Source organism: Camelina sativa, chromosome 11, assembly GCF_000633955.1.
Source record: "Camelina sativa cultivar DH55 chromosome 11, Cs, whole genome shotgun sequence".
In the NCBI taxonomy this organism is placed as follows: Eukaryota; Viridiplantae; Streptophyta; class Magnoliopsida; order Brassicales; family Brassicaceae; genus Camelina; species Camelina sativa.
The window spans coordinates 36,214,266-36,224,925 of NC_025695.1; the positions used below are offsets into that span (position 1 = coordinate 36,214,266).

The 10,660-nt window shown below is 33.6% G+C and overlaps 4 protein-coding genes across 9 annotated transcripts in view; 2 read left to right on the forward strand and 2 right to left on the reverse strand.

The window, feature by feature from the left end:
* Positions 902-2,389, reverse strand: LOC104725268 (vesicle-associated protein 2-2-like). Of its 3 annotated transcripts, none has more exons than XM_010443897.2 (5): positions 2,036-2,389; positions 1,693-1,764; positions 1,490-1,543; positions 1,231-1,308; positions 902-1,139 (listed from the first exon to the last, which is right to left on the reverse strand). In XM_010443897.2, the coding sequence occupies exons 1-5, from the start codon at positions 2,036-2,038 to the stop codon at positions 1,026-1,028; spliced, it is 321 nt and encodes a 106-aa protein (XP_010442199.1). In that variant the 5' UTR covers positions 2,039-2,389; the 3' UTR covers positions 902-1,025. The 3 variants fall into 3 exon arrangements, 1 of the variants encoding a protein (XP_010442199.1); XR_757861.2 differs by having other exon boundaries at positions 1,125-1,139; positions 1,417-1,543; XR_757862.2 differs by having other exon boundaries at positions 1,126-1,139; positions 1,397-1,543.
* LOC104725269 lies at positions 5,010-6,461 on the forward strand. Of its 3 annotated transcripts, none has more exons than XM_010443899.2 (4): positions 5,010-5,361; positions 5,629-5,814; positions 5,941-6,208; positions 6,289-6,461. In XM_010443899.2, exons 1-4 carry the CDS (start codon positions 5,356-5,358, stop codon positions 6,339-6,341), a joined length of 513 nt encoding a protein of 170 aa, XP_010442201.2. In that variant the 5' UTR covers positions 5,010-5,355; the 3' UTR covers positions 6,342-6,461. The 3 variants fall into 3 exon arrangements, with proteins under 3 accessions (XP_010442201.2, XP_019087791.1, XP_010442200.2); XM_019232246.1 differs by having other exon boundaries at positions 5,011-5,361; positions 5,908-6,208; positions 6,289-6,460; XM_010443898.2 differs by having other exon boundaries at positions 5,018-5,361; positions 5,938-6,208; positions 6,289-6,458.
* LOC104725272 lies at positions 8,412-10,145 on the forward strand. 2 transcript variants are annotated; one of them, XM_019232245.1, is made up of 3 exons: positions 8,412-8,848; positions 8,955-9,084; positions 9,766-10,133. In XM_019232245.1, exons 1-3 carry the CDS (start codon positions 8,448-8,450, stop codon positions 9,913-9,915), a joined length of 681 nt encoding a protein of 226 aa, XP_019087790.1. In that variant the 5' UTR covers positions 8,412-8,447; the 3' UTR covers positions 9,916-10,133. The 2 variants fall into 2 exon arrangements, with proteins under 2 accessions (XP_019087790.1, XP_010442205.1); XM_010443903.2 differs by having other exon boundaries at positions 8,413-8,848; positions 9,781-10,145.
* LOC104725271 overlaps positions 10,114-10,660 on the reverse strand; it is a 4,659-nt gene continuing 4,112 nt past the window's right edge. The window contains exon 10 of the mRNA XM_010443901.2: positions 10,114-10,411. Within this exon, the coding sequence (XP_010442203.1) occupies positions 10,178-10,411 (234 nt within the window). The 3' untranslated portion in view covers positions 10,114-10,177. The remainder of the gene's footprint in view (positions 10,412-10,660) is intronic.

Here is a 10,660-nt window from a genome sequence, read left to right on the forward strand (position 1 = left end):
AGCCTGACCGTTGTTCATTTCTACATCTTTTAAGTCTTGTGGAAGCAAAATTCAACTACGGTTTTCTGAGTATTTTGTATAAGATTGATGGGAGCGTAAGATAGTTAATAAGAATCAAATTCACATTACGATTTTATGTAAGGATTTCATGAGACTGATCAGAATTGGAAGATGGGTCACAATTAAATCTAATACTGCTTCATCATGAATTTATCTTCAATCGGGATCCTTTTTTCTTTAAATTTAGTAAAAATACTCGGAGTTTTTTTTTTTTTTTTGGTAATTAGATCTGGTGGCATCGAGTCTGTGTTTAACCGATTCAAGTAGCTGTTGCATTTCTTTCCCTAATAGCGGGTCATATGCATAAGATGAATTATACTCTTTCCGTTTCATAATATAGGATATTTAGAGAAGTTTTTTTATTTCATAATATAGGATATTTTCAAGTTTTTATGTAATTTTTAGATTAGTTTAATACTTTATATTATGCAGTCTTGTTTGTGATTGGTTAAACTTTTTTAAAGTGTTTATTCCTTAATCTGCGTGCTTTACTCAAAACATTTTATATTTTGAAACGGAGGGAATATCATTTTTGTCTTGAAATATAAGAGCTTCTCCAACGGGGCCTCTTATCAAGCCTCTTACCTTAAAATTGAGCAAAAAATAAATCAAAAACATAAAAAAAAAAATAAGAGGCAGCTCTAATTTCGGATCAATAAGAACATTATTATTGGTAGGTTTGTGATTTTGGGGCTCTTAATTTTTTTAGTATTAAAAAGTGTATTTTTATAAAATAAAAACATTTTGTTTGTTAATTAAAATTGTACTCCTCCAATGGTAAACTCTTATAAGTGAGGTTCTTAGTTTTGAAAAAAAAATTAATGTTTAAATGTTTAAACAATAAAAGATTTTATTATTGCATTTCATAAACTTTTAATTAACAAAAGTAATCTCTTTCCCTTCTTCGTCAATATGTTCGACTGCACACTTGATTAATATGATATAACGACGACGGAACCCAGCAGTCAAGTGCGTAGACAATGCCCAGTAACAATGTTGATGAATGCCACAATGCATACATACAGCAGAGGGAGCCCAATATGCACTTCTATCACTATCTTCTTCGTTCTCAGTTTTGCCTGCATCATATCATAATTAAAACTTTGTTATTGTGAAACTGTTTTGATTATAGGAGAAAGAAACAGCTATTTTCGTCACTAGTATTCTCACCGGCTCATGTTGCAAACTTTGTCTATGTTGGGAGCTTATAGACCGCTCCTCCATTAGTTTCAAAATGGTTGAATCAGCCTGCACCAGATTTTAACTCTTTAGCACAGTAACAGTGATAGCACAGAAGTTGTGGATTTCTAAATCTGATGAACAAACATGTTTTAACTTGGATTCAAGAGCATCTACTTTCAGCTTCATCTCTTCAATGTCTTTAACCATTGAACCCACAAAGATATTAGCGTCAATCTCAAGTACTCACAAGAACAGCCAGATTTTGATGAGGTTGTATGCCAGTCAAAACAATACTCATCGCCTGAAATATACAAATGCATCAGAGTGGGAAACAGGACAATCTAAGCTGGTATTGTTCATGGCAACACATGTAACAAAAGCATAATTCAAAGAAAGAAACAGAGACTTGACCGATGTAACAGAAAAAGAAAAACAAAAGCTTGAAAGTACCTGGAAATTTACAGCCCGTATATGGAGATCACAAGGTAACAGAGGTGGCTCAGGATACTTCTCATCCAGATACTGTCAATTTTAATAAACAGCCACAAATACAAAAGATGAATGAAATACAAAACCAAAGAAAATAAGAACCTCAATGGCTGTATTACTGATAATAGCAAAAGAATCGTTATGACAACATCTCCATCAACAAGAGCTGGTACACTAATTTCTTGAAATCTTGAGGATCATAATTTTCTCAAAATCAAATAACCCTAATTTTCCCAAATCAAAGAACACTAATTTCTAAATCCTTGCTAGACAAAAATTGATTCAAAAATATGATCGAACATACCATGTGAAAGAGAATGGTGATTGAACATCTCCGAATTGGTGAAGGAAAGGATCCGATTTGGTGGTCTCCGATTTCATCAATGTCAGAGTCGTCGGTTTTTCACCGAGAGTCGTCGTTGCGATCCGCCATCGGTGGTTTTGCTGAGCTAACGGCGAAGAACAGAGGAAGGTCACCAACAATCGAATCAATCATCTCCACTTCCAACAGATCATTGACAAAAATCCTTTTCAATTTCGCAATCATCGTCGCGAGAGAGAATGGAAAAAGAAAAAAAAATTACACCCAACAATTTTCGAGCACGTCGACGCTTCTTAGTATTTCTTAAACCCCTTAGTTAAGAGGTTATTCTTAGTAATATTGCCATTTTTGATTTATTTTAAATCAGATTATACCTAATAATAGGAGCTAAGAAGTCCCGATAAAGATGGTATACGAGGCACTTTTTATTGATACATGTCAGCGTCTTGTTTGTTGATGTTTTAATACTTAAAAAAAATTATACCGATTCATTTTTTTCTTTTTTTCTCTCTCTTTTCCGATAATATCTTTTGGGAATTAGGGTTTGAATTAGTTGTTGATGTGTTAAACCGACAATATAAATAAAACGAGTCTTAATGGGGATGAATCAGGACTGGTCCTTTTATTAACGTAGAATTGAAGTGAGGATTTACAGGAAATGACAATTAGGGAGCTAAGTGCAGTTAATACGAAAATAATGCTCTTCTCTCTCTAATTGCCCAAAAAGTGGATCCAGAGCTCTGACAACGACCTCTGATATTTATAGTGGGCCAATGACCTAGGGCTTCTTCTATCTCTCTGTAAAATGACGATTTTGCCCCTGCGACCAGATGTGCCAGATCCATAACTTCAGGCCCTAAATCTCTTAAGAATCTTCTGTTTGAGCTCCTGGAATATTGGGGGCAAAGCCCATATCCAACATTAGTGTTTAGTTAAAGTGCTAATCCGGCTAAAGTGAAGGAGCATGAGAGGCCCGTAACGGTGGCTGAGAGAGCATAGTGATCGGTGAGTGTGGCGGCCGAGCTGATGAAGGTTTCGGATCAACGGAAGTCCCGGTGGAGACAGAGCTGTGTTGTTGTTCTTCCCTCTCTTATGTATTTCGAAAAATATGATGGTAATGAAAATTATTGAGCATAGCAGAAACATCATACTCATCACTTGCATGTCTGGATTCTTGTAAATATGATGGTATTGGATTTTTCTTATATTGAACATGATTCCAAGTTTCAATTTAGAAAATTTACAGTGAATTGAGTTGATTTTTATTTTTGGCTACTACTGGGGATTTTGTGTGTTGTCTAATTGGGTTTTATGGTTTGATGATTTCGAATTCAGGATGATTCAGAAACCAATCGAATTCAGGATGATGTTTTTTTGTGTTAATGTATTGGATTGGATTGTTATAGAATTTATATAAGACTGTGTCTTTCACTATGTAAATTAGGTGACTTGGTGAAATTAGAAAAGGAAAAATTCTTGCTTTAGTCAGCCCACAATGGTATGTACCTATACAAGCCAAGTTCTCTACGGTAGTAAGTATTTAGTCTCTCTTCCAACTACTCGAACTCTCTAATCTGTTCTGGTTTATAATGTTTTGTGGTTTGTTATGTAAGTTGCTAGCTGGGGAGGTGAACTTTTGGACCGTGGCATTCTATCACTCTCTCTTGCTCTTGCTCCGGTTCAGTTTGCTCTTGAACGTGGGATTCCAGCTTCCTGTTCTCTCTGTTTCGTTCTAAGCTTTTTTGTTACTCTTTTGGTTCAAATATGGGAAGGGCAAAGAAAGCTCAAAAGTTTGCTGTCACGAAGAAGCTGATTACCGGGTTTTGGTGGATACTAAGGTGCTGTTCGTTTGCTAATCCAGATGCAATATCTGGATGCAAATACATAATCTTGTTCGTTTAATGATTATTAAGAGCATAATATGGATGATGTATCTGATTGCATTTTCAAAACTCATTCAAAAGTAATTATGTTTTACTTAAAATACTTTCATTTCATAAATAATATTTTTGAATTTTTTTTTCAAAATTAAGAACCCCAATAAAAGCTTCACCATTGGAGCAGCAAATTTTTAATTACCCAATTACAAGTTCTTATTTTCTTAAAGTACAAAATTTATTCTTAAAAAAATTTAAAATCTCACAATAGCAACCTTACCGTTGGAGAAGCTCTAAGGCATGACGGAGATTTGGTTTTGTTTCAAATTATTTCATATTTTCGGGTCATATGCATAGGATTAATTATATCGTTTGTCTTGAAATATAAGGCATGATGGAGATTTGGTTTTGTTTCAAATTATTTCATATTTTTATTTATAATTTACTGTTCTTAAAGCATATGGTAAAGAAGTTCAACATGTAATCTGATTTCTAATATATTTATAAAAATCATTTTTTCTAAATGTGTCGCTTTTGTGTATTCGTTTATGATTTCATGCATATCATGCACTCGTTTAGAAAAGTACACATACGAAACTCATTTTTAAATTGTTAATAGTATTTATTATCATTATACTAAGAGAGAAGAGCGAAAAGCTCAACTAGTAAAAACTTTTGGTAAAAGCTTAGAGATTGATGTACGGACATAGGTGTAGAACCTCTTAATTATAATATATTATTGGTCTTTAGTGTTTTTAAACAAATCCCTAAGATTACAATAGTAATAAGAGAAACCTAGCAAAACCTTAACATCCAAAACCACTCCAAATAAGAGGGAAATGTTGGGAAGAAACACTAATTCTTAATCAATACAATAAAACTTAATGTTTCTCTCTAAAACATGATCCATCAGCTTCAATATTAGAGTTGGTGTTGATATCTCAGTTAAAATTTGTAACCAATAAAAACATTTAAATTAATACAGCTAAACTTATTTTCTGCTTACGTGTCAATATTTAGGATTCTAAAAAAATATTAAAACCCTATGGAAGAAGCGACGAACGATGATTGATTGATGAACTTGTGAATTTTTTAAAGTCTAATTTACTTTCTAGCCCAATTTTTTTTTAACTTTCCATTCAAGTTTTGTTTGTTATTACTCAAATCTTGTCGTCATCCTCTTTGGGTTCTGTTGTTTGTGTGCTTCGTATCAAATTGGGTTTTGTTTCCAAGATAATTGTTCTGTATTGATTCCTTGTTGCTGTAGATTAGAACTGAGGAAATTATGTTTTTTCTTGTATCTGATTATAGTAGATTTCTTCCAAATAGTTTTATATATTTACTCTTTCTCTCTTTCTCACCTTTGAAATCATCGCCGTTGGAATAATAATAAAAATAGTTGCATAACCCAATTCCTCGTTTTTAATGGCGGTATTACGTTTTTTTGATGGAATTAGTTTCGTTTGTGTTGATTATTGTGGAACATAAGGTTTGAAATTGTTCGATTTACACAGTCTTGTTGATGAATTTGGCATTGGAGAACAAAGTAGTTACTTGCTTTTGATGTTCATGCTTCATTATAGAGATGATTAGATTGTTATAGATTAGCCTTTTTACAAAGAATCTTGAGTTGTGTACTCGTGTGATGACAAACTCGTTTTTTTGTTAACTGAAGTTTCTGATCAATCTTTGTTTCAGTACTCTGCGGGGAAAGAATATATGGATACCGAATGGACTAATGAGAAGCATAGTTTATATATTAAATCTATGGAAACTTCATTCGTAGATCAGTTATATAGTTCCCTTGGTGCTCTCGGGGAGAAGGACAATGTATCCGAATCCACGAGGTTCGGTAGCAGCGGTAGGAAACCGTCTCAAGAACAGGTATAAGACATTGTTTTTTTTTTAATTATAGCTGAAGTTGTAATATCACTTTTCATTGAAATTTTTATTTTGTCTATATGTTTTGGCAATTAGTTCAAGGTTCTTCATGATGGTTTATGGCAGAAGATTAATGTGAAACAACCTGAACATCGGAGTAACTTAAGACACGGTGGTGGTTCTCATGAGTTTCTTAGGAGTCCATGGATCAAGCATTATAAACCTTTAGTAAAGGCACAAATTCAGGTAAAGGGTGAAGGTACTTCCGAGCTCGAAAGTCAAGTGGTCAGCTCAAATGGGAAGACAGTAATGGTCATATGCAGCTCTGGTTCAGCCTCAAGTCTCAAGCATATATGCTCTCATTTGCGTGACCACGACCAAATCAGCGTTGGAGAAGGTATTAATTTATTACGATGAGTCTTATTCCTCTGTTTATATATGTTGTTACTATTTTATTTTATTTTTTTTGTAAAATAGCAAGGGAGATGGATGAGTACGATAGTGGAGGTTCTGAGAAGTTTGAAGAGTGATGCTTCTAATTCTTCGGCAGGAGCGTAAATGTTAAGTGCTATCATAAGTGGACTTTGCTTCATTATCTCTAAATGTTGTTGTTTTCTTGAAGTTTATGTGTTGTCTTAAACTTACCGTCTAATCAACTGATCTAATTGACTCGATGAAATTATCTTTTAGTACCAAAACTAAAAAGAATTCATTCTAACAAATATTTACAATGTAAATGAGTTATTAAAACTCTAGACAACCATTTTGGTCCAAGGAGATTTTTTTAATAAACAATCTACAATATTTTTTTTTCAAAACTACCCTAATGTTTTTTTCCTTCTAAATGTTTTTATTTATTGAAATGGTAATCTAAATCATGAGAATACAATTTATAATATATATTTTTAATTAAATATGTAATTTTATTTTGAAGTGAAGACGGACAGAACTTGTCTTTTTACAACAATAGAAAGTGTTTTCACAAAAAAAAAAAAAAGAATAGTTTAGAAGAAAAAAAGCATAGGGTAGTTTTCAAAATATATAGCATACTAGATTTGGATCCGTGCTAGAGCATGGGTTGAATTTCTTTTTATTTATATTGTAATTTTTATATAAAATATAATTTATGTGATTGTTTTTAAAAGTTGTTGTGAATAAAACATTATGCAATGAAATCATATACTAAATATGAGGACTTTAATTTTTTTGAGATTTTTTATGATTGTTCCGCAGATTAACCTAATTTTTTTGCAATTTATCAAATCAATCATAATAAACATTATTTCTGTTATTTTGATATATAGTTGCTATTATAATCGAAAATCACTCTTAATTCGCGGAAGAGTGATTAATTTTTGATATTTTGTTGCCAATATATGGTTAATTAAATATTCTGTTGAAATTTTATTTTATTTTTTTTGAATATCCTTTTTAAGAGGATCTGAAATCGAGATTTAACTAATGATTACAACCCATATAACCTAAAACGTATCAAATAATCAAATAATTAATCTTATAACTCATATTATATAGTCTACAAAAAAGGTTGTATACTTCCGTTTTGTTATAGGGGATATAAGGTAATCAATGCATAAGTATGATATATAGATTTTTGTTTTTCGGTAGAAAAATAAGAAATATAAACTAAACGGAATGTAATTAATTTGGTATGTATAAAATAAGATATAAATAACTTCATAATTAGCATGTCTTAGTTCTATTTTCATAGTAGAGAGATCATAGTAACCAAAATTTTATGTAGTTGATGTTTGCATAATGAAAAATTTGATTTAGTAACAATTATTGAACGGCTGTGAAAGTGATAAACTATTTATATGAGTAGTCATAGTATATAATGTTTTAAAAGATATGTAGCTTTGGTTGGTTGTGCCGATAAAAGCACCATATAATCAATCATAAAGTTCTATGTAATACATAGATCAATTACAAGTTTATAAATTGTATTTGTATGAAATAACAAAAATAAATAATACCCGCCGCCTAGTGCCAGTTTAACCTAGTAGCAGTAAAAACACTTAGGAATGTGTTCTTGAGAGCCAAAACAGGCTGCTACAAAGGCAGTAGCGCAATGACGTTTGAGATACATATGCACCATCCTTTTTAGCTAAAGACGGAACCATCCCGCAGGTTTTGTAGAAGGACCAGCCCATACAACCTTTCCCATGCAAAGGAGAAATCAAAAGAAAACAATATATTATTATATGAAATATGTTACTAGGTGAACCTTGCACAGTTGCACCTGTCTCTTTTTGTATCCAAATATAACAAATTTGATATCATCTCGCTTTTTACAATGACGTTTTCATGTGTCCTAAAAAATTCAAAATTTGAGTCTTTGAACTCTCAATGCTTATTTTTGACAATTATCTTTAGCCGGAATTTCTATGGGATTCAAGAAATTGATGATTCTTTTGAAATTCCGCATTGGATTTGGATTCCTCCGATTAACAAACAAAAAAAAACACTTTTATTCGAAACAGAATTGTTTTCTAATTAAAGATAAAAATGTTAATGTTAGTCCCATCCCAATTAATTAAAAAAAAAAAAAAAAGGGGTTGGTTTGGTTTTGAGCTTCCACCTACCTACCCCACCTACTACTAATTGCACGTCACGTCATGTACCAAACTCTCTCACTCACAATTTTGCTCCCTCCTCCTCCAACTCCAACACGAACACGAAAATCAATGGCTTTGCAAATGCAGCAGTCCTCCTTCAGAATCTACGCACCATCCACCACCGATGCACGCAGCGGACTCTCCCCGTTCAGAACCGTGGCTGTTCGCCGGTTAACGGCAAACCGTGGAGTCGTCAGATGCAGCGGCGGAGACGCCGCGAAGAAAAAAGCAGTTCCTAATTCGAACTACGTAGTTCCTATGGACAAATTCTCATCCTCTTCTTCAATTACTCGGCCTTTGATTGAGATACTTCGTGACCTTAACAAGAAGATTCCTGATAACATTGTTAAGAGCCATGATCCTCCCTCTACTACTGCTGCTGCTTCTGGCTTTATCCCTTGGTACTACTACTACTACTACTACTACTACTTACTCTTCTTTCTTTTTTTTGGGATCTTTTCGAGTCTTGTTGCTAATTTCTTGTTCTGGCTTTATCTTTTTTTTTAGGTACCATGCAAATCGGATGCTTAGCTTCTATGCTCCTGGTTGGTGTGGTGAAGTTAGAGATGTTATTTTCTCTGAGAATGGTAATGTCACTGTTGTTTATCGTCTCACCATTCGTGGCTCTGATGGTGAGGTAAGCTCTTTCCAAAATTCTCAATTTCTAATACCTCCTTTCTTTTGAGGGGTTAGTCTGATTTTGACTAAAATTTTGTTTGTCTAGTTTTTTTTTGCAAAAATCAAACCTTTGCATCCCATTCATTGTTTCTCTCTTATCAACGACGATTAGGTAAAAGATTCTAGTTCATGTATTTGTCTTGTCTTGTGCACATTTCTAGAGGTCAATAATATCCATCCAAATGTTAGGTTTCAATAGTATATTTACAATTGTGGAAGCTATCTAAGCTCCCACTCTCCTCTGAATATGTTAGAAATTATGAAGAACCAAGTGTTTGTGCTACACTGATTAGTGTTCTTTCTTGTCACATCTCTCATCTTACCGATATTGTAGCAATAAATCCAATTAACAATCTTTAGTGTTTTGTGTTGCCGCACTGTCAAGAGGATTCTGAATTTTTCCTTTCTTGTGCACAGTCAGAGTCAGATAAACAACTGTATTTTATATTCACATTAATATAAGCATCTGCTTTGGTAGAATGAAGTCATCTACGGGCAATAAAGTCCGTGTTTTATGACTTTGATGATATGATAGAAGGTTGTTTTTGTGGAGAAAGAGAGTTGAATGGGTTGTTGAAGTTGGAAATTAATATTAGCAAACCAACATATGTAAAATTGATTACAAGACTAAGTTTTGAAGTTTTATGTAATGCAGGCACATCGAGAATCAACTGGGACAGTAATAACGACTGATGATCACACTGAGGATCCAGTTGCTGCAGCTGAGGAAATAGCATTCTGCAGAGCATGTGCTCGATTTGGTCTTGGCTTGTATCTGTATCATGAATAGTAGGCCAGTCATTTCAAGTCTGCGCACCAGTGTTCAGTGACTTGTCCGTCAACTAGGCAGGACCCCTTCATTGTGTGATCTTTCTTTTTATTTTTGACATCCTTGTGTGAGATGATCTAGAGTACCAAAAAATTATGCAATCGACACGAGTTTTTATGTATAACCGAGACACTTGCTGTTATATATACTTACATTACATTAAATAAAATGCATTGCCCTGTCTTATTCAATTACTTTTATGTTTTGTGTACATGAGTAAACATTATGGTTTCAGAAGTTTGGAACCCATACTTGAAGCCATCCAAGACGTGATTGCATCGACGAGCACTGCAAGATCTTTGGACATATCAGCACGAAGGATTTTCGAGTCCATTCCAAGCGAACCTCCAACCTCTTTAGCCATAGATTCCCACGGAGTCCCAACAGCAATATTTGCCAAAAACTCACTTCCGCGATTCACCGCTTCTGCCATTCGTGGTGGAACATCCGGAAGAGCCTGTCCAGACAGCAAAATGAGTCACTTTCAACATTATAACGTCACCGAGAGGAAAAAAGTTTTCTAAATATATTATAACTACGGGTGTTCAGTCCGTTTCAGTTCGAGTTTAAATCTACTATAAAAGGTTTGTTCAGTTTAAATACACATTAACCAAATCAAAGACTCATTTTCAGCTCTCAAATTGGATCAGTGAGGTTTGGTTTTTCCAGATTGAACACATTTAATCTTAACGCAGTTTTGGACTCT